Raw genomic sequence first — 24,949 nt, 5'->3', positions numbered from 1 at the left:
TCTAGTGCTTTTAAAAAGAAAAAATGGCAGGAACTGGAAGTGACATTGCTCCGGTCCTCCAAGGGCATAGAGATGAGTGGAGGCCATCTTTCCTTCACTAATCTCTATGCCCAGCGCTGGGATCGTTCAATGGTTTTTCTGGTAAGGCTGAGAACCACCAAGTGGTGGCGGATGGTAGCAGCAGCGGGCGTGCAGCAGCAAGGGGCGGTAGCAGCGGGCGGGCGGCAGCAAAGGGTGGGGTATATCGGTGCTTATTTTCATATCGCCCAAAGGCTCCCGAGTGGCAGCTGGTGGCGGTAGCAGCAGGCAGGTGGCGGCGAGGGGGCGGGGGTTTTTCGGCACCCATATCAGTGCTTTTTTTTTCATATAGGCTAACGACCGATAGGGGTGTTTCTGTGCACCCCTACTTTGAACAAGTACATTTGGTGCTTCTGTATATTGTTTCTGTGCATTTAGAGATTTCCACTTACCGCCATTTATGAAAGAGTAACTGTAATCCTCCTGCATGCACAGCAGCAATGTGCAGAAGACAACAACTTGTTCGGAAACGGTAAAAGGTCATAACCTTTAGGGCAGCACAGCGGCTAAATGGTTAGCACTTCTGCCTGGCAGTACTGGGGTCGTTGGTTCGAATCTCAACCACGGCACCACCTGCCTGGAGTTTGCATGCTTTCCTTGTACCTACGTGGGTTACTCTGGGTACTCCGGTTTCCTCCTACACTCCAAAGACATGCTGGTAGCTTAATTAGATCCTGTCTAAATTGGCCCTAGTATGTGTATGTATGAATGTATGTATGTATCAGGGGGCGGACTGACAACTCATAGGGCCCCCGGCCAATAAAGGATCATGGGGCCCCTGTGTCCTTGCCCAAACTCAAAAAAGCCTATGAAAAAGGTACCAGGGGCATCTCATGGGGTTCCCTACTGACCCCAGGCCCTCGGGCAGTGCCTGAGTTTCCAAATGGTCAGTCTGCCCCTGGTATGTATGTATGTATGAATGTGAGTTAGGGACCTTAGATTGTACACCCCTTGAGGGTACTGATGTGAATGTACAATATATATGTAAAGCACTGCGGAATTGACAGTGCTACATAAGTACCTGAAATAAATAAAAAATAAAATAAATAAACCTGGGTCTCAGCCAGTCCTGTGCTTCACCCCCTGTAACCTCTGAAGCTACTGAACAAACCAAGTGAAACATCTTTGTTTTCTCGGGTCATACTTGCAAAGGATGTTACAGGAGACCCCCATGATACCTTCTCCACTATATGTACTGAGATCCCTTATGAATTTTTTTGTGCTTCAGTAGACCTTGATGACCCACGGTGACAGCAGGGGTTATCACAAGTCTGTCCAGAGACAGATAATGTATGAAAACACTGATTTCCCAAGAAGCAAACCTCCAATTATCCAGCCTGGCAAGCCTGAAAACTGTACTACCCATTGCACAGTTAACATTTCTGTGCATGCTTACATGATTGCACTGCTCCTTTGTGAATTACAGCATACAAAGAACATACAACACTCTACAAAATGGAGCTCTTCTAGTAATCAAAAGATTTTTCCTGAACGTAGGTCACCATGTTGAATGTTTATCTATTCCTATTGTTTTTATTGATCATTAAACGTGTTCATGAGCACAAATGTTCTTCACTTCCTATTCCCGATAATGGAAAGATAAAAAAAAAAATCTTACTGCAATGTTTCAGGGTTATATTATGAAGTTTTATCTCTCTGCATCAAATGGCAACTCTGTACCCAGACAAAAGCATAGTAGGAGCTCATAAATATTCTATAGTGCTACCTTACACCTCCTTCCATTAACTGTAATCTGAGCTTAGATTTAGAGATTTTTTTTTTTTTTTTTTAAGAAAGGAAGGGGAAAAATGAAGCTGAATTTTCAACTCCACCTTTCCCCCCCATTTTAACCATTTCTGAAAGCAATCACGAGCACTGATATAATTATTTCTCATGTACTGGTCTTTCAGTAGCTACTAAGAACACTTTAAACCCAAGTGTCTTGCTTTAATGAGCACAGATTTCACAGGCCACAGCTGTCTTTGTAAAGCACAGTTCATTGCCATCCATGCCGATAGCAAAGAAAAAGAATGACAAAGACACAAGTACCTTCCCAGGACAGGGCCCAGTACGCAGGCATTTTCTCAAGAAGATCAAATAGTCGTGGCTGTAATAAATTTTCTCTCTTCTGCTACACTCATGGCAGAGGAGGGAGGTGACTTCTTTATTTAGGCACATGATATTCAGCTGTGAGATTCAGAAGAGTCCAGTAGTTACAGGAATCTAATGTTCTACACGATTCCTGCTATAGATCTTGACAGCCCTAATGTACAGTATGTCACCTAACATCTATTTTGCATTCAGTTTATGAAAGAAGTAATGCCAGTTGCTCAGCTATATTTTACAATTATATTTATATTTCTTTTGAAATCTAGTAGAGCCTTCTTCCATGCAATTGGCCATTTTAGGCAAAGAAGCCTTCTAGACACCACCACTGTGAATGCACGGTTCTTCATTATTAACTTAGACAAAGATAACTAATTAGAAAGTAAACTCATCTCTTTTGAAATCTAGTAGAGCCTTCTTCCATGCAATTGGCCATTTTAGGCAAAGAAGCCTTCTAGACACCACTACTGTGAATGCACGGTTCTTCATTACTTAGACAAAGCTATCTAAAGTGTCCTACAGTAGGATAACTAATTAGAAAGTAAACTCGTCTCTTCACACAAAGATAATTTTATTTCAAAGATTTTCAGTTCTGATAAGATCATGAAACCTTTACATATAAATCTGTAAATGTCATTAATTGTTCTTTAATGTATCTCAAGTTGTAATTTTGATTTAAATGCCCTTTAAAAGCAAACCATGGAAAGCAAAGCACCTCACAGTTCAAGAGGCAACCTGATTAGAATAGAGAAATAAATAAATAACCATTTTAATTGCTTAAAATCAAGACTTTTTAGTGGATTCCTTCAAGCCCAACTAAATTAGTACTGAGATATTATTTTTATTGCCCAACTATACACTAATTTGCTGTCTAACTTGAACCTTTCAAGCTCCGCAGGGCATTCTGAGCAATATCGGCTGCACTAAATTAGAATTTATATTTACTTTTATGTTCTTGGCCTTTCTAGAGTGAGACTGGAGGGCTTCTGTTAAAATGATGGGACTAACGATAAAAGGAGCAATTAACAGTAATTTGCAAAAGGAAAATGCAGAGGACTGTGAATGAAATGGACAACTGGAAGGCACAGTAAGGTGTGAAGAGCTTGAAAAATGGTGAATAGGCTTATGCCATCTAAGTGACATATATCATAATTAGTGGGGGTCAACGGGATACATAACTTAACCCATGCTCTTCCATGATAGACTTCCTCACAGTTAAATTATTATATGTTAATCACTAAAATATTTTGGTGTCTAAATTTGCTTTCTGGATTAGTCTGGATTGATCAACCGAATTCCCTGGTTAACAAAGGGTCATGGTATAGAGAAGACACACACACACACTCGCTCTACTGGCACTAATTGCATGCAATGATATTAATGACCCAGTAATTGCGTTACAAGTGGCACTGAAGTGGAAAACATCATTTGGAGGCAGAGTTCATCTCTTGGTGGTGAGATTTCACCACTCACTGAGTTAATGCCAACTGACAGTTTGGAATATAACACTATGAATTAAAAAACACTTCATTCTCATTGTATAAAAGCCCCAATGCATGTGACGCCATATAATTTGACAGAGGACAACCTAGTGGTAAACCCAATAAATGCCACAGTTGCCCTCCAAATGAACCTAATTCATTGGAGGGGAGCCGTCTCACTCAAAAGACAATCTAAAGCAATTTTCTACATGCTTTGACTAATGAAAAATAACTTGATTTTACATCAAAGAGGCTGTAAATGTAGATTACAGAAAAACACAAAATAGTCTGGGTTGAAAAGAAACTAAGGTCTATTAAATCAAGTAAAAATTAGAAACTATATTGCAGTGGATATATGCCGCTTTGTGTTTTCTAAGACTGCTCCTACTATTTATTAATTTAGAGGTACTTAGCAATTTTTTTTACAGTTTGGACAGAACAAGGACAGACCCTCCACCAGGATTTCACTGATGTTTGTGTTCTGGCTAAGGAGATTTCCCCTCATTTTCTGTTCCACCAGGACATTGCTATGTGGCACATTTAGCATATATTCCTGGAGAATTCATTTGAACCTAGTCGCACCGACAACAGATGCTTGTTGGATACTCCACAGGAGGAGAATGGATAAACCAGAGTTTCCATTATTAGCATCAATGCTGGGATAGGAAGTGAGGGAAATATGGAACAAAAAAGTAAGGAAAATCTCCCCAATGGGGACACAGGCAGCAATAAATATTCTGCTATAGAATCTAAAAGCCCAGCTCGAAACAAAACAAAACGCCCAATGTCAAGTTTCTATTGATATCTGTGACCCAGTTGGGGAGATTTCACCTCTTTTCTAGCCCCTGTGACAAAAGATAAATAAATGAGGGGAGTTGTCACTAGGATAGGAAGTCCTCTCAGGAAGTGATGGAAAATCTCACCAATGGGGCCAAAGGCCACAGTAAAAACCTAACAGAGGTTTAATCCCTTTTCCACTAGAAGATGATCAGATACAGTAAAATGTAATAGTTACTTCTGACAAATAGCTGTAAAGAAACTGATGTAATAAAGTATTACAAGATTTTAAAAACATTAAAAAAATGTACTCCCTATCCCAGCCGTTTGTGCTCATCTCTGGCCACATCTGCTAGGTATTCAGCACTTTTATACTACGTGGCAATGCAATAAAATTCTTGCCTTAAAACTAGGGATGCACCGAAATTTAGGTGGCCGAAAACACCACTATCGGCCTATGGCCGACATGAAAATAAGCACCAATATACCCCGCCCTTTGCTGCCACCCGCCCGCTGCTACAGCCCCTCGCTGCCGCCATCCGCCACCACTTGGTGGTTCTCAGCCTTACCTGAGAAACCATCGAACAATCCCGGTGATGGGCACAGAGATTAGTGAAGGAAAGATGACCTCCACTCATCTCTATGCCCTTGGAGAACCGGAGCAACGTCACTTCCGGTTCCGGCGCTTTGTAAACAAGGCCATTTTTTTTTTTAAAGCACTAGATTAGCGCTTTGAGCTAATGCTTTACATTGTAGAGGAGAGATGTGGGGTCTTATTGACCCCATATCTCTGCATAAAGAGGACCTGTCACTACTTATTTCTATCACAAGGGATGCATGCATTCCTTGTGATAGAAATAAAAGTGATTTAAAAATTATTTTTTGAAAGGGACAGTGTAAAAATAAATAAATAAATAATAAAAAAAAGTGTAAAGTGCCTTCATCCCCTGTGCTCGCGCGTAGTGGTGAAAGCATACATAGGCCACGCCCTTATATGTAAACAGTGTTCAAACCACACATGTGAAGTATCGCCACGAACATTGGAGCAAGAGCAATAATTCTAGCACTAGGCCTCCTCTGTAACTTTACACTGATATCCTGTAGAAATTTTTAAAGCATCGACTATAAAGATTTTTAAGTACCGTAGTTTGATGCCATTCCAAAAGCGTGCGCAATTTTAAAGCATGACATGTTGGGATCTATTTACTCGGCGTAACATCATCTTTCATATTTTATAAAAAAAATGAGTTATATATTGTGGGGTTTTTTTAATCATTAAAGTGTATTTTTTTCCAAAACAATATGAAAAATATATTAATTTTTAAAAACTGTCTGTTTTAGGCCAAGTGCATCCTGAATTTTCAGTTTCTGCACCAGAATTTTCATTTGCATTATCTGCTAGGTAGGCACTGCATAGACTGTCTCATCATTCAATATCAAACCCCCTGCTTAATCAATAAGGACAAGCAAGCCCATCAAAAATATATTATCTGTTTAAATGAATACGCCAATAAGTTATTCCAAACTTGCTAGAATACCGTAATAAGGAACAACACCAATACTCTCAATAAACCTATAACTCTATACAGCCTTATAAGTTTGTATATGTTTTAATACTGCCTTGTCTAATGTAGTTGTGTTCCTATCGTTTTTTTTTTTTCTTCAGTTGAAGAAAAATCATTGAATGTACTACAGCATTCTTCAATGGATTGCACATCAAGACAACTGTCACAGCTGTTCACACCTTTTCTAACCCTCCTTTTACTGATTTACATAGCAGCGGCTGGACTAGGACAATGACTGATCGCAGCATTTAAAAAGAATGTTATTACTGTATATACCTAACAAAAGGTAAACATAATGGGAAGCTTCATGTGCTTAGTCATGTATTCTTTGATGCTACAAATAGAAAACGGATACAAATTTCACTTTCATATCTTTATTATCAACATTACAAATGTTCACGGTGGATTTCCACTTGTGCTATCAATAGCTGTAAATTATATGTCATTTTTTTTTCATGGGAACACTAACAAGAATAGGCACAAATGTGTAGGTTCTAAGAGCTGCTTTTTCTCAACAGCGATCATTTTCACCTGTGACTTCCATTCTGTGTTTGCACTTAAGGCATTGTTTTGGAGACCTGGAACTTTTAAAGCAGGCTTAGATAACTGGCCTAAAATGCTACAGAGCAGGAGAGCTTACAAAAAGAATCATAAAAATAAAGTAGCGTTGACATAATTGCTTTTCGCTAGTACAGAAGCTTACTTTTTTCAGTATTTCCAATGATGATTTTTATAATCCCATTGAAAGAAAAAATTGCAATACTGTTCCCAGCATGTAAGGGTTCTTCCTGTAAAAATATTGCAATCGACTACATAGACTATATAAAACAGCTCAAAATATATCAAGTTTTGTCAAGGTATGGTAGCTGTAATCACCTGAGATAGTAGGAGTTCAGTGGAGTTCATTAGGAACTGATATTCCACAAAAGATTAGATACTTGCTTCATTACACACAATAAAGATAGATAAACAAAAGAACAAATGGAAATGGTATGGCCCCATCCTGTCTTCATGTTACAGGCTTACTGTAAAGCTTAAAGCCTATCTACAGCCAAAATGTTCGTTTTAGTTTTGGGGTAGAGTGGGAAATCACTGGAATCTCTGCCAAGTTTTAATTATTGTTCGTGCCCGATGGGAGATTTATCTTCTCTATTTGTTATGTTTTTTGTCACTTTGACAGGAGGTGATGGAAAACTCAACATGTTAAGCCTATCTCCAGACCAGAAAAAGCAGGAATCTTTTGATGGAAACATCAATTTATTTTGGCACTTTTTTTTTTGCAAGAATTGTTTCTTTCAGTTTGGACTGTTTGCATAGCTTTCCTCTCAGTTTCTGTTGTGGGACAAAGTCAAATCTTCCCAAAAGGACAGACAGCAAAAAAGAACCAGACAGGGGTTCTTGGAATTCCCTATAGAATTAAACCTAGGTTTTTAGGTTTAGGTGGCCACCTGCAGAGGTTGGAATTATTTGTTGATCCTATCTGCTGATATTATGGCACCTTTAAATTTTATTGAACTGATGCCATTCCAGCCCACATGGGTACTATAAATCCAACAAGAACAAGGTAGTCCAATCCTTTATATCCCCCAAGACTGCCCTGCAAAGCACTGGCAGATATCAACAGGTAACAACTTAAAACTGTGCTCTGTCTTGGTGCCTTAATAGGACCATGAAGTTAATTTTCCTTGGGTGTAAGGAATGGGCTATGGGGCTCCAACTTTTTCAGTTCAACCCTTGTTTGAGGTCTATTTGGAATTCTGAAGAACAGTGCAATTTTAGTTTTAATAAGACTCCAAAGAGACTTCTACAATTAATCTCTCTGGTAATCTTGTATGGCTAAAACGTATCCAAGCCGACTGCATTCCACGTTAGGTCAATTCATGCGACTGCATAGGGAATTAGATTGTTTGCACTGAGGCAAGAGGGCAATTAATTAAGAGAGTTAGATGAAAACTCAAAGGGAATAAAGAAAGACTGGACAGAACATTTAGGAAAACCTCCTTATTTGAGTGTGTGCATGTCAGAATAAATGATCATCTCAGTGTAAGCTGAACTAATGAGGTCTGCATGCAAGCTGGAGGTTTTCAGTTGAATGTTTCCCGAGGCACTCCTTTACCCACTTCACAGGTCATAAAAGATGTTAGGAAGCCGAAAAATGATTATATTTCATGATAGTCTGGGCAGTACTTTCAAAAAACACGGAGCAACTGGGCTTTGAGGTCTGAGGTAATGAAAGTGTGTCTCTTGCTCCATAAGCTTTGATCAGTTCTCGAACTGCAAACCCATTTAATGCAACTAAAAAGCTACGGCCATAATGTATATTTCATAGTATTACATGCTATTCACTTTTACTCCATTTCCAGCTCCTGGAGGAAAGTCTGCCATCCCCCCTATTTTACTAGGTCTATATATCACAGGCAGTAGCTTTTATTCTTTGAGCCTGCATTGGGACCCCAAGCTTAATCTATTTTCAATATGAAAACACTTCTGACTTTTAAAAAGGGGGATTAGGCTGATATATACCGATATATCGCCTGTCTCAGATCAGGTATCCAACAGACATTAGAAGACATTGCAAAAATAAAACATACATTTTATTCTATACAAGGCACCCTTTCATAAAGTAGAAATGACATGTGTTATATATAAAATCAGGCATACTTACATACGATGTAGTAGTCCGTGTCTCTCTGGAATTCCAGTCCCCAGAGATTCGGACTGAACTCCTGAAACTTGATGGTAAACTTCACATCCAGCTCTGGCTTATCACAGTTCAGCAAAGGCGTTTTGTCTTTTATAGTGCAGCTATCTGCTTGCTCCTTATCCACTAAGTAGACTTTATAATATTCATATTGGGCAGTAGATTTGGTGTCCACTTTAGGGCAAATTATATCCAGTTTATCTCCTATTTGTGGATACAGTATTATCCCTTGACCAGGAAGGAATCTAAATGAAAACAAAAATTAGGAAAAAATTGTAAGAAAACAGAAACAAAAAATAGTAGCATATCATTAAATACATAATAACAGACTTATGAACAGTTGACAAGAGTTTGGGATTCCTCAGATGCCAGTAATTCAGATGGGTGAGACTTAAATCAAAAGTAAGGGTACTTGGGTGTAATTGGACTAATAAAAGTAGAACCAGCATTGTCAATGGATTGATGATCATATATAATAAGGTTGATAACAACAGAGGCACTAGTAATATTATTATTGTTTAGATTATTATTATTATTATTATTATTATTAATAATAATAATAATAATCTAGTCTTCAGTTATGTGCCCCTGTCCTGGGCTTTAGTTTATTTAAGAAAATAGAAACCTGTCTGCAATAAAATAATTATACATAAAAAAGGTTATTGGCACTTTTTACCTTTTAAAAGCTTTGGCACATAGTTTAAATATTCATTTTAAAAGAGTTTTGTACAGGTCGGTAAGAGCTTTTTTCCCCCTTCTTTTTAAAGATCAAAAGTCATGCATTCAACATTTGTCACCTTCACAGCTCTGTTTATAAGCAGGCCGAGAATGAGTTCATGTATCTATTTCAAAACTGTAAAATCATCTCCTTAACGCACGGATTGCCATTATCAGCAAAATTGTATATGGCTCAAGAGCACTGCAAGACATGCAGGAGTTTGCAAAGCATCCAATACTGACCAAGAAAATACTCAAAACTAGCAGACTGGAAATAAAAAAAACAGCCATAACTTAACCTCCCTAGCGGTCTGATTATGTCCATATTTCTGTGCTCATAGCGGTACATTTTTTTGCATGGAAATATGTATTTGTTTTATTGTAGGCCTGTAATTTTTAGGAATAACTCACTGAACTCTGTCCGAACAAGAGTCTAGTAAACATCCCAGGTATGTTAAAATTTGAAATACGAAATCATAAATTATAATTTAATAAATAATCATAAAAAATAATAATAAAAAATTTAATTTAATAATATAATCAAACCAAAAACACTGAAATTTGAAATAGAGCGCCAAGTTCGCACATCACTGAGCAAAGTCGCAAAATCGTTTTCAGTGTCTGATGACGAAGTTCCCCACGAATCATTATCACTCAATTCTGCAAGTGGTTCTGATTTCCTATCGCTGTTCTCTAGCTGGTCTAAAACTGCTTTTGACCTAAAGGGACAATTTTTGGACGCCATGGACATTTCTCAGTTTCCAGGCAGAAAGAACAGTAAAAATGCAGGCAGGGCACAGGACAAAGCACTAGGGACAAAATGTATGTGAAATGGTTTGATACAGGAATGTTTTACTATGTGATCTAAGTGTATTTAGTGAATGTCACTTTTTGTCATTTTCAAATTTCCCGTCAGTTCCATCCCCGTACGTCCCGAAGCTCGCAGGGGACGGAGCCCAGAAGACAGATGCTGGCATTGGCCATAGGACATTACAGGGGACACTGCAGGAGAGACATCGCGGGAGCGCAGGACAAGGTAAGTGATCAGGGGATCCCGGAGCAGCGCCACATGTAGCTCGGGGTTACCGCTTGTGGTACTGAAACTTTACCCCGAGCTACACTCGGGAATACCGCCAGGGAGGCTACAATGTTTTGGTAGGTCAAAATAGCTAAACCAAGATTAAAAACAAAAAGCAACAAATTCAAAAACACAATAGAAACATAAACCCTACACCAGAACATGCTTGTTTTTGCTTTTTCTTCGAGTATTAATTTCACTTGAAAAGCAGTTCTCCTCCAAAACCCAAAAGATATTACCGTTACACAACAAGCAGGCTTTAGCTATCCAAATGAAGCTGTAGGCCTCAGCAAGCAATACAGCATCATCCACAAATATAGTTTAGCCTTTCTGTACATAATATTGCTTGCGGCAGAATGCCTGTGGGAAATAGAAACAAGAGCTTTCTAATCAACATCCTTTGCGGAGCAGAAACATTAAACATTGCACTTAGAAATCCCTACTCATTTGTACGCAGCTAAGCCTGCGGGCTCATTAAAATATTAAAGACTGAGAACAAAGTCCTTAGCCAGGAATCCTGTCCTAGTAAGACTCAAGAAGGCCACCAGGTAAGTTTATTAATTGCTAAATCAATTCTCATGTCAGCAGACTGACACTGGATTTGGCCTAGCAGCTGAATGCCAGGCTCCAGCCTATTTGATCTTCTACCTTTCTAGTTACTGCTTTTGTTGGTTAACATTATGGGTAATCAAAGCCAAGGAAGAGCCTTGCTTATTTCCTTGCAGCTATTATCTGTAATCATACAGCTAGCATATCACTTATCTCAGTGCTGGAGTAATACGATGCCACAGCCTTTTCACTCGGGGTTACACTGGTATCATGAAATGTTTCCTTGCTGGAATATACAATAGCACCTGTGCTTAACCACCTTCCCCCCCGACACACACATGAATATATTATATATATACACACACAGGTTGCCAATGGTATAGCACAGGGCTTAACAAATTTGCTTTGAATCCAGGAGCCACCAAAAAAAAAATTAGGAGGCTTTTTTTTTTTTTTTTTAGCGTTACGTGGGTTTTTTTCACCCGAGACTTCATGACCATCACGGCAAAACCACGCCATGTTTTAGGCGCCATTGAAAATAATGGCACCTGAACCTGCATTTTGCAATCACAGCAATTCTGCTGTGACCCAAAATGCCCAGGTGTGAATGGAGCCGCCCTGCTTCCCACATTTTGGATTCGTTTTGAAACTCACAGCATGACAGGCTAGATATTATGTGTTCCTATTGAGATGGTTCACACAGATGCGATCCACACGCATCATATTTTTGAGTGCCATTATGAAAAGGGTAGTGGTGCGTTCCAGACTCGCAAGTGATAGAATAGAGTGGCTTGCGGAGATAAGCGTTCACATAGGATTGCCACTGACAGGAGTTTTTACAATGAAGTCTATGGCAGGTGTTTTGCCATTGAAGTCTATGGGAGGTGTTTTGCCACTGAAGACTATGGGGCGCGATTTTCCATTGAAGTCTATGGGGCGCGATATCCCATTGAAGTCTATGGGGTGCGATATCCCATTGAAGTCTATGGGGCACGATATCCCATTGAAGTCTATGGGGTGTGATTTCCCATTGAAGTCATTGGGAGGCAGTGTGTGAACCCAGATGCCAGGACATAATTTCTAGTCGCCATGGTGACCTGGTGCCTAGGATTTGTCGAGCCCTGGTACAGCGGAATTTTCCAATAGGAAGCCATTAAAATAATATAAATAAGAAATGCCCGATAGGGACAATTGGATTTAAAAATAAGTGGAAGCAAAGTGTTCCTATGGATATGCACAAACCCCCCCCCAACTTTATTGTGCATTTACATGCTTATTTTTATTTAATTAATTATTTAATTGATTTTTTTTTTTTTTTTTTTTTTTTTAGAGACCTAGTATACTGCAATCTATTATCTCCAGCACAGCCATACAGATGCAATAGAGTTGTTTCAGTATAAGTTGATTGATCTACCAGTGTTTAGTGGTGGAAGAAAACCAGAGCACCCCAAGCAGCTTAGACAAACACTGGAGGCACATAAAACATATATTGTCAGCACTGCAAAGCTAAAGAAGCAACCACCAAATTGCATGACTCCCCCAAAGGTGAGTAATACATACAGTATACACAATAGATACAGAAAAAATGCTAAATATTCAAAAAAACCTTGTCACCGACCACTGTTTTATAAGTTTATGGGGGGGGGGTTTACGAAAACTGGAGCACATAGAATCTAGTGCAGCTGAGAATGGTAGCCAGTCAGCTTTTAACTCGAGCTTGTTCAATGAAGCTGACAAAAACATGGTAGCTGAATGGTTTCAATGTACAGATGCATAAGATTGTGTGCACCGGTTTTAGTAAATCTCCTCCTATATGTATAAGTTACCACACTTTAAACATTAGACCTGTAAAAGCCTCCCTTGTGTAACCATCCAAAGACCTGAGAATAATAATAATAATAAGACCCGCCATCTTGGCTGTGATGTCAGCAGCCCCAGCAGGCTCAGAGCTGTCACTCTATACCAAGGGTCTCCAAACTATCTATGGCCCTCCAGCTGTTGAAGTACTATTACTCCATCATGCCTCTGGGAGTCTTGCCCGTGGCTGTCAGAGTCTTCCAAGGCCTCACGGGACTTGCAGTTCCTCAACACTTGGAGGGTTATAGTTTGGAGACCCCTGGCTCTATACTATTCATCTCACTCCTCCATTGGCTGATACATAAAAAGTTATGTAGGGGGATGAAGGGAAAGGCAGAGAAGTTTGGCCAGCACACAGTAAGAAACTCCCAGAAGAGGGGCTATGTATATGCAAGGGGGGAAGCTACACTAGGGAATTGACTCTTCCTGGAGTAGTTACATTTTCTCACAAGTTAAAAGGCACTTTGCAAGTCAATAAGAAATCATTCATGGAAAGGAAAAACACTACAAGTAAGCATTTAGAATACTTGTTTTTTTTTTTAACTTCTATCTGCATTTTTTTTTTAAATGGGTGACAAGGTCTCTTTAATTCCCCGGAATAACTGCATGTAAATGTGTTCAGGCTGTAGAGAATCAAATGAATTTATCATAATTGCCTGCATTCCTAAACGGCATAATTTTCAACAGATCTACATGTAAAAAAAAAAAATTAGGAGAATCAAAAAGTGCTGAATTGATGACTCTCCTGATTTGATCATCCCTAAAGCACAATCGAAGTAGCAGCAATTTTAACAATTCCGAACCATCAATCCCCCCCTCCCCTTTTTTTGTCATTTTAATGCAATGAAAATAAAGAATGATTACTGATCAGTGGTTATGGGTTGCAGTACATCATTGCTTTATACCAATAAGCTTTATATACTTGTAAAAAAAAAAGATAACATCCAGCAGACCAAAGCAACAAAAAAATAATAATCTTTATGCTCCTACTGCTCTCAACTGATGAAATCTGATTAGTTTCTAAGGGTTTGTCTTTATCTTTGTTCTTTCGCATACTATTATATAAATCCTTGGATGTAAAATATGCAGCTATGTATTTATGTATTTAAACAGTAATACATGAAACTTAAAGGGAATGCATGTGTGTGTGTGTGTGTATATATATATATATATATATATATATTGTACACACACATATATTTTTTCTTTATCTTTGTTCTTTCGCATACTATTATATAAATCCTTGGATGCTAAATATGCAGCTATGTATTTATGTATTTAAACCAACAGTAATACTTGAAACCTAAAGGAATTGCATGTGTGTGTGTGTGTGTATATATATATATATATATATATATATATATATACATATACATATACACACACACACACATATATACATATACACACACACACATATATACATATATACACACACACACACACACACACACATATATACGTATATATTTTTTCTTTATTATATAAATCCTTGGATGCAAAATATGCAGCTATGTATTTATGTATTTAAACCAACAGTAATATTTGAAACTTAAAGGAAATGTATGTGTGTGTGTGTGTGTGTATATATATATATATATATATCTATGAAGAGCCAATTGTAAACAATCACGTTAATGTTTATGCTTTAAAAAACCTTGTGTCTGTGAATAATTGTCATTTTCTAGGCTCATCAAGGCATCCACTATTTGGCCATTACATAAGCAGACTGCTGCTATGCAGGGAAAGGATAGGAGGTATGCAGAGATTGCAGTGAAATATAGATCGCCCTCTAGTGGCTCACTTACAAATCTCTATGTTCAATACAGTAACAAAAAAGTGGAAGAGCAAGCATATAAATGTTAAAGTCATCAAAAGCGGCTTAAAGGCAAACACTGCAATAATAACTAAAAATAGACACCGTTGTTTCCCTTCAAGCAGTGTTTAACTAGTGAGCTATATTTAAAAAGTATATATTATTCTCCAGGAACAACATTATGTTACTACTACACAAGCCTGTGCGCACTGTAATTAGTGGCTTTTGTTTGATACTTTTAATATATGATTCTGCCTGCTCAGGACAGGGACCTATTCTTGACTTAATTGCACTAGCAACCCTCCCTCTACAAAGCTGTCAATCATTTTGAAAAGAGGGTGTTTTGCATTATGGGGATCCCCTTCTTCAGAATTTCCAATATCATGCATTTCACCACATAGCAAGGAAAGAATCTATTTAGCAATTCTTTTTCATGAACAGAAAATGAGGGTGCGGCAATAGTCAGGCACTCCTGTCTGGTGACAAATGTACAGGGAGCTGATTTATAATTGTTTATAAACTGAAACAATAGAAATCATTAGATGAATAAACTGTGCAATAGGAAAATAAACTATTGCCATGCATTAAAAAGGAAAATTAGCTGACACGATTCGCACTATGCCTGCAAAACTGCATACGCAAAACAATAGATCTGTCTTTCTGGCAACATTATCATAAAATGCTTATATTTGGATCCTGTTTACACATGACTAAAATAGAGCATTGCATTTGTCATGATGACAGTCTGCTTTATGAACCATGTCAGCAATTTAATTAATTCAGCAAACTTTTTTCTCCTCTTCTCAAAACTATTCTTCAGCTTTGAAGAAATTAAAAGAAAAGATGGGTTATTTTCAGTAAGTGTTCATTTTAAAGCCTATCTCCGGACAAAGTAAAGCAAGCCATAGATGATGCAATTTTTTTTCCGGCAAAAATGAGATGCACGAAAGAAAATCGCTCGATAAGCCCATGAACGCAATTAGTATTGATGGGGGAATCCATCCCACAGCCCTATTGTCACTATTGTGTTCTGCTGGTGGGGAGCTTTCCGCCAGCAGTGATCGCATGTAAAACGTCCGACAGGCTGGTTGTACTTAAAGCGGAGCTCCACCCCCCTCCGTTTTAAGGCTTCGTGCTTCGCTTCCCATTAAGGATTGGCCCCTTTGAAGAGCTGGGGGTAACCGATTTTGACAGATACCTGCTCCCACTTCCATTGCTCAGAAGCGGAAGTTGTCCTCCCTCCCTCCCCGTAGTCTTCTGGGACACGTGACAGGTCCTAGAAGACTCCGGGACCATTCACAAGGCGCAGCACTACTCGCGCATGTGTAGCGGGCACCCAGCTGTGAAGACGTAAGCTGTCACAGCCGGCTGCCCATACTTAAAACACCGGGAAAAGACCACAGCTGGTGAAACCGGCTGTCGTGAGGACACCGCTGAATCGATGGACAGGCGAGTGTCTGTTGTTAAAAGTCAGCAGATACAGTTTTTGCAGCTGCTGACTTATTTTTTTAGATTTTGACTGGAGCTCCACTTTAATTCGATCGATGGATCGATTTCAGTACAATCAGCCTGCCCATAGATGGATCGAATCTCAGCCGGTCCCTGTTGAACAGTGCATGGAGCCTAAAAGGGGCTTTTGGATTTTTCTAAGGATCTTGCTGGCAGCCTCTGATCCTATGTAAAATCTTGTCAGAGCATACATGCATACAAATAAGGATGCATGTAACTTCCACCACCTAGCATGCTTAGTTGGTAGGATACAGGTGGCACAAGCCGCTTGGTGTCCTTGTTATTCAGCGCTAATAGCATACATTTATACTAAACACTGTATGCATAGTGGCTAAATGGTTAGCACTTCTGCCTGGCAGTACTAGGGTTGTTGGTTCAAATCCCAACCACGGGACCACCTGCCTGGAGTTTGCATGTTCTCCCTGTGCCTGCGTTGGTTTCCTCCGGGTACTCTGGTTTCCTCCCACACTTCAAAGGCATGCTGGTAGGTTAATTGACTCCTGTCTAAATTGGCCCCTAGTATGTGTATGTATGAAAGTAAGTTAGGGACTTTAGATTGTACGCCTCTTGAGGGTTAGGGACTGATGTGAATGTACAATATATATATGTAAAGTGCTGCATAAATTGACAGTGCTATATAAGTACCTGTAATAAATAAATACGCATGAAAACGTTAGCGCACACATTTATATGCGTACAGCATTAAATATGGTCATACAAGATTTTTCCTTTGTATATGTATGCAGCTGAATACTGCTCCAGATTACAGAGCTGGTCACAGCTGTGTACTAGGACCCATAGCATAGGATACAGCTGTGTCCAAATCCATGAAACACATTACAGATCTGAACACTGCGTATTCTGCATAAGCCCTTATTTTTAAAGCCAACATTGTGATTAGTTAGAGGGAACTCAGTGCCCAGAGATCAGCTTTAAGTCATTATTCCAGTGTTAATAATAGTAATTTTTATACGGTTTTATTTTTTTTCAACACATCTGCTCTTCCCAATTTTTTTCTTATCGTTTGAAATATAGTGATTTTTAGATGAGTCCCCACAGGGAACTCTGTTAGCTAAATGTTTGCTTAGGTTCAGCTGCAAGCAGGGGGCAGCGAAATACAAATATCATATAAAAATGACTGCGATAATGACTCAAAAGTATTCGCTCACTGAACACATATTATACTTTCCTTTATTTGTCAAAAAATGATTGGAGAAAATCTTTTCTATAAATATGTTTACAATCAGGCAGTTTATAGAAGATACTTGACAGTGATGAAGAAAGGAGAAAATAACGAGGGAGAAGAGAAACCAGTTCAGCAAGTATTTCTGTGGCGTGTCGAAGCATATTAGTCTGCAGTCCGCAGTTAAATACAGTACAAGTGAATGCTTTCTTATTTACTAAATAGTAATTTATACTGACATAGCTAGAGGGGGCTGTTCTTACCCTTGGTGACCTCATGTTCTACTTGACAAAGCATGTGGAAGGATAGGTATAGCTTTACTTAATTCTTAATCAATTTCCCACCTTTTACTCACAATTGCTGTGGAAGTAACAATAATATTACATTACACAGTACAAGCCTGCACATTTGAAACTTCAATCCTGGTTCCTCCTTTGATGTCGATTTTTTGTTTTTTTTTCAACCTAGTCACAGATATTATGTAAACAGTTATCTTAATAGACTGCAACCCTAGTATTAATAGCAGCAAGAATAGCATAGCATAGGACACCATTCACAATACCAAGGACAGGTATCCATTGCAAATAAACAATAGGGCAACCATTCACTGGATTCCTGAGAAGGAGTTGAAGAGAACCTGTAGAAAGCCAAAGTCAAACAGACTAAAAGCTGTAGCAGATAGGAAATGTCAACAGCTTGTATAGGTTTTTGTTTTGTCAAACAAAGTACTAATCTAGCACCACTTGGAGCATCCTTCCAAGTCTCTCCCTGTTCTCATAATGGGTAAGAGCCGACCAGGGGCGGACTGAACATTTGGAAACTTGGGCACTGCCCGAGGGCCCGGGGTCAGTAGGGGGCCCCATGAGGTGCCCCTGGTACCTTTTTCATAGGCTTTTATGAGTTTGACCAAGGACACAGGGGCCCCATGATCCCCTATTGCCCGGGGGCCCCAATGAGTTGTCAGTCCGCCCCTGGAGCCGACCCTTTTTTTTAATCCCGCAATGCAATGGCTGTTCAAGCCACCTATCAGCAGGTCCAGTCATGTGCATGTGGGGCTTGCCTATTGCTATGCAAATACCCACTTTTAGAGAACGTCGGTCTACGCATTTCAGGAGTGCTTTGGGCAATGTTGGAGGAACAACAGAAACAGGTATGAGCATGCAGTGCACACTGTCAGCAATCAGCTACGGCTTTTGTCCAGCAGATGTCCATTTAGAAGCTCCTGTTTGCTGAGGCAGAAAATCCCCAAAACTTTGTGGAGCCCGGGAAGCCGCACATCTTATGTACGCCTGCCAATATAACTGAATGTCTGTATGTGGCCATGCTTGGGTACCTATGTATGGTGCTTCTTCCTCTGGCAAATTTGGGGAGAATTGTTGTACATACATGTTCGGGTACAAGGCAGAAGCCATCGGTGTCTACCCAAACATGACCACATCCAGTTTTTCGTTTGTACTGGTGGCTGTACATGGAATGCGCAGCTCCCTGAACACCAGAGAGCACCTTAGATTTTATGCACACAGGAGCTACTAACCGTCTGTGTGCATGAGGCCTATAAGGTGACTGTAGACAACGAAGGCAGGCTTATCTAATAAAGAGATGCAAAGAGCAATGATGATATATAAACGCTCCTAAACAATAGCAATCACTCATACCTCATATCAGTCAGATCAGCTTGGTTGCTATGGGGTTGATTTACTAAAGCTGGAGCATGCAAAATCTGGTGCTGCATAGAAACCAATCAGCTTCCAGGTTTTGTTGTCAAAATGTAATTGAACAATCTGACAACAGAAGCTGATTGGCTACCTTGCACAGCTGCACCAGATTCTGAGAGCTCCAGTTTTAGTAAATCTCCCCCAATGGGTTACTAAATATTATCCCTGCATTTATATAACATAACCCTGTCTAAGCCTTCTTTTAAAGTGGTAGTAAATCACATATAAGAAAAAAAATCCCCTGCAAGGAAATGTCATACTGTGCTAGTATACATCACATACTAGCACATTATGAAGGACTAACCTTAAAACAAAGCCCTCCAGCGGCGCACTGTCACCGCTGCAGAGGCTTCCATCTTCACCCGGTCTTCCTTCCAGGTTCACGAACTCCAGCCATCTGACTGGCTGAGCCGCGATGACGTCACTCTTGCGCATGTGCGCGGGAGCCCCAGGCCATGGCACAGTACCTCTGAAGGAACGGAATGGGTATTCTGTTCCTTCAGAATGCATGTGCGGGTTCTCAAAAAGAGCAAATATCTCCTAAATGGTGCACATTTAGGAGATATTCAATTTAAGGTTTAAAAGGTAAAATAAAGAGTTTACTACCACTTTAAAGATCTGTAAAGCATAAGGCTGGCCATAATTCGCTAAAATGTCATCTGGTTCCTGCTGAATTGGATGAAATTTTAGCCATTGGTGGCACTGAAGCTCAAAAAAAGTCAAATCAACTTAGTCGGCTGGAAAATTATGAGCCGAACAGTGACTGCATCCTATCAGGTGAAGTCACTGATTGGCCCTGCGAGTGCCGCAGCTGCCTGGGTACCATAGTCTGCAGTGGAGATTCCTCCATCCATGTTGTTTAGTTTGGATGGGGGACTGATTTTGTTCTCTCTTCTTACGCCCATGGGTTGAACAGAGGAAGTTCGAGCCACCTAGGGAAAATCAGATCGCCATCAGATTTCCTTAGTAAGGTGACGGATTCTTTTAAACCAATTGCTAAGGGTTACGGCAGTATTTTACAAAAGCAAAGGCTGACACGTGTTCAGTGCTTACTCTTTCATGTATTTTATAGGTTACATTGTCATTGATGCTATTCAATGTTTCGCGACCATGTTTAGAGAAGTGTTACACCTAGCAATCACCTACATTCTCCCTTTCTTCCATACTGTACTGGAAACATGAAAGGAACCATCTCATTAATTGCTATGGGCATGAAGAACAGTTATCTCTGTAGGCACCCACTGACAACACAATCCAACACGTCTTTGGCAGCATACAGGCCATTTGGCGTTGTGTGTAAGGAAAACATATCACCAACCGTCAATGCCTGTCTTAGAACCTTCTGAAAGGCTTCCTGTAGTTTTCAAAGTCCAGCTGGCACCTGTTTAACAACTGGCTGTGTATGCACATCATAAATCATTATGTAAGCCTGACTGACAGTACAACAGAGTAAGTCATTTGGCTTCACCAAGCTGCATAATGGAAGAAGCTAATCATTCCTCCCCATCATAGGATACTTTGTCGTGCCCTATCAATTTATTCGGCAGGTAATGTACACCTGTACAGTCAGGTTCCCGGCAGCAATGCTTCAAACCACAGACTGCGACAGAGGGTGGGTCTGTCTTGCTATGTGAAGGCGAGGCGTTAGACAAACAATGAAGAAGCCTGTAAAATATTTCAAGGCAAATTAAAATTTTGAGTGATGTCATTTCTTTTGCTTTTTTATTTATTTTTTTTTCTTAATTGATCTGAAAATGCAAATTACATATTTGGATTACTCGAGTGAATAAAGGAATATTTATCTGCCGTTTACTGCTTCTGACAGATTATATGACAGTCAATCACAAATGCATATAAGATGCACAATTAGTAAATTGGATGCTGACAAGTGTCTTTTTTTACCTTTGGTACGGAAGTGTTTTCCATCCGATTTAACCAATGCGTCTATGAAAGCCTTTTCCTTTTTTTTTTTTACATAAAAACTAATTTCATCACAGCCCGCTTAATGACATCAAATGGTACAAGCCAATGGTCTCCAAACTGTAGCCTGAGGACTGTATGCAGCCCTTTACTTGCCTTTACCTGGCCCTTCTTCCCAACTGACATTAACAATGGGGCATAACTGCTGTTACTGACACCAACAGTGGGGCACTTTTCCGCCCACTGACACCAACGATGGAGCACTATTCCTTTCACTGACACCAATGATGGGGCACTCTTCCTCCCACTGACACCAATGATGGGGCACTATTCCTCCAACTAACACCAATGGCGGGGCACTAGTCGTCCAACACCAAAAATGGGCACTCTTCCTCGCACTGACACCAATAATGGGGTACTATTCCTCCCACTGACACCAAAGATGGGGCACTATTCCTCCCACTGACACCAATAATTGGGTACTATTCCTTCCTCCTAACACCACTGATGGGGCACCATTCCTCCCACTGACACCAATAATTGGGTACTATTCCTTCCTCTTTAACACCACTGATGGGGCACCAATCCCCCAACTAACACCAGTGACGGGGCACTCTTCCTGGAATATTATTGATTGGGCATAGTTACCAACACTAGATCATTTTCTACTCCCACTGACCACAGTCCAACCCAGCTAAAGTCTAAAGGATAGCAAACTGGCCCTGTTTAGAAAGTTTGGAGACTCATGGTATAAGTAAAGACAAAATAGTTTTAAGCGAATATACGTTTTGTGAATACAGCAAGGTTGATATGCAGGCATTACAAAAAAGTATTAGGGCCTATTCACACTTGTCTGTTTTGATGCAGCAGAACTCTTGCATTTTGATGCATGAAAATTCATGTCAAGGGGAAATCCCATTCCTTTCTACGTGGCTGGACCAAACTGCTGCAGTGAAATATTGGCCATACCCAGTGAAAATTTCAGCCAGTTGCTAATGCACTGGCTGAAATTCATTTTGTGGGTGGCCCTGTTGGCCTCCTCCTGCCCAACCTCCTTCATTTTAAAAATCGAATGAGGCGGTCAAACAGCAGCATCATCCACTCAGATGCAGCCGCTGTTTAGGTATTCTGGTAGTCGCCAGCAGCTGTCAGAATACAATAGCCTGGAAGGCAAATTCAGCCAACCATGCTGTATAGCATGGATAGAGGAAGATTTTTCTTCATTCAGCCTTCAGTGTTTGGCCAGCCCAAGGAAACTCTTTGGGCCCATTAAAGCTGGCCATACATTATACAATTTTCTTATTCCGTTTCCTTTAGATTAACCTGACTGCATACAAATTGTTAAGGCTTGACCTCACATTATATGGTTTTGGTAGATCTAAAGGAAAATTGTACAAGAAAATTGTATAATGTATGCACAGCCTTAAACCTACACAAAGGCATTAGAATGCACAATGAGCAGTGAAATCCCAAATGAAGTAAGATTCATTAGATTGTAAGCTCCGAGGAGCAGGGCCCTCATATCCCTCTTGTATTGAACTGTATTGTTGCTGTATTGTCTCCCATTATAATGTAAAGCGCTGTGCAAACTGTTGGTGCTATATAAATCCTGTATAATAATAATAATAATAATGAAGTAAGACATTGCAACACATCAAGTAATTCTTTACTGTTCTGATAACAGTAAAGTGATGGATGTTTTTCACATCCTGATTGCTTTTTTGCTGAATAACCCCAACAGTTAGATAGGATTGGAGAATGAAAAAATATATATATATTTTATATATCCTAGCTGAACTAGTAACCAGATTGCTCAGAATATGTGTACAATTTTGTATCCACAGTTTAACCTCTATGTGTTGCATGGAGCATCTGCTCCTCTATATTGAAGTTGTGCTGTTTTGTACCACTGTAATCCCAAATTTCTACTGTATTGTAACCCTAGATGCTTTTTTCTTTTCTTTTCTTTTTCGATGACTTTTGTGGGTATTTGTAACAGAACTGTTAATATTGTTCATTTTTTAAGACCTGGCCTATTTTACTTTTTTCATTTTACGGGTTTATGGAAACAATGTGGTTTTACCATAAAAGAATATAGTAAAATTTCTGTTCAATCCTGTTACTGCTGATGGGCGAGTTCCAGGTTTGCTAGAGGTGCCTCTAGGCAGAATAGAGTTTTAAAAGACAGGTCAACCCATGGTTGTCTACACAGGCTTAGGGTAACCCACAGGCATACCTGCATTTTTCTATCCATAAGTAGTTGGATTGGGTTACAGCTGACCATACACACTATTCACTCATGCACACAATCCCCCCATCCGTTCTTAACAGCATGGATAGAGAAATCTTCAGTGACGACTCTTGTATTCTGATATCTGGCTCCCGTGGTTGTTAGAATGCCCATACAGTGACTGGGCATTTGACTGGCTAGAGTCACTGTTTTCCGACAATTTTCCTCTTGGATTTTCCATGTGACGTTTGTTGAGCCTGGTGGTGTTGGCAGGACCACTCAAGATTAGGATTTCAACAAATCACAAGAACTAGCCAAATATGTTAAAGATGCCAGGAACAATATATACAGCAATTGTCATACAGTGTCATTTATTTTACTACTGGTATACCCTATTTTTTTTCTCAGCAGCCAATTAGAAGCCTTGAATTGCTTACAGTGTGGAGCATAATAAAAGCTGACTTCCAATTGGTTGTCAAGGATTGCTACTGCACGTAACAGCTCTTTGCTCATTTTTAATACATGAAACCACTTGTTTTGATTTTTTTGTAATCCATAACCTCCACATTTTTCTACCCCTGGAGATGATGCAGTAAATTCAAGTCTAAAATCGGAAACAGCTAGGATTGTATGATATAGCATTATTTTGTGTCGGTTATTATCCTCTGAACAAGCCTGCATTGTTAGGCTGTAGCCTTTACGGGCCAGAGAGAGAGAATGACCTCTGCAAAGCCCCAGGATCAGAAACAAAATGAATCTCCTCTGTAATATGGATTGCTATGCCCTGCAATCTTCTATCAGCATGCTAACATTTTTGTTCTTGGAACATAATAAAAACAAAGATGGAATTTGCAGACAAAACATGAAAAGGTGTGTTAAAATATTCATATTCCGACGGACAAATAGATAGCATTTCATTAAAGGGAAAATGTGTGCTACCAGGCACACTGAAAGTGTATAAACACCAGCAACATATGAATTCCATCTAGAACACACAGCTGCTGGCCCCATTGTCCATTCATAACATATGAAAACATTCAGAAGGTCTGGATGCCAAATACAATCAGAGAAAGACTTTTCTAAATTTAAATGTAGCAAAAGACTACATTGGTAAAACCCGTTCACATTCTTTCGTAGCGGGAATGAGCGTTCCCGCTATGTGATTTTTCACTGTGTGATTCACACGCGATTCTGCTTGTCGCATAGGGCAGTCCATTCACTTGAATGGGCTGCCCAATGCGTGTTTGTCGCCATAAAAGAAGCTCCTGCGACAAGCTTCGCGCGATTTTTAAAGACACGGTTTGCCATGATTGCCGCGTGATCCTGTTGCACGACAATTGCAGCACATTTGGAGTGCTGAGCTTGCCATGCGATTTGGAATTGCAGTCAAAATCACTCTGGCTCTGCCTGAGATTTCAAATCACAAAAAGTGAATGGAGCCTGAACAAAAACTGTGAAACTCCAATATACAACTTCCTTTAATACACCAAGTTTTTCCTTAAAGCTGAACTCTAGGAAAAACCCTCTTGCATACTGCAAGGGTTAAATACTTGTATGGGTCTAGGGAAGTGGTCTCCAAACTGCAGCCCTTTACTTGCCTTCGTCCAGCCATGGGGCATTATTCCTGCCACCAACACCAACTATGGGGCACTATTCCTCCCACTGAC

General features: G+C 39.8%; 1 protein-coding gene across 1 annotated transcript in view; it reads right to left on the bottom strand.

The window, feature by feature from the left end:
* EFNB2 (ephrin B2) overlaps positions 1 to 24,949 on the bottom strand; it is a 71,461-nt gene that overhangs the window by 30,055 nt on the left and 16,457 nt on the right. Inside the window, exon 2 of the mRNA XM_089693607.1 lies at positions 8,673 to 8,953. Within this exon, the coding sequence (XP_089549733.1) occupies positions 8,673 to 8,953 (281 nt within the window). The remainder of the gene's footprint in view (positions 1 to 8,672; positions 8,954 to 24,949) is intronic.

Source organism: Staurois parvus, unplaced genomic scaffold (genome assembly GCF_062004578.1).
Source record: "Staurois parvus isolate SC_StPar_1 unplaced genomic scaffold, SC_StPar_1.0 ptg000634l, whole genome shotgun sequence".
In the NCBI taxonomy this organism is placed as follows: domain Eukaryota; kingdom Metazoa; phylum Chordata; class Amphibia; order Anura; family Ranidae; genus Staurois; species Staurois parvus.
This window is presented reverse-complemented; position numbering and strand designations above follow the sequence as displayed.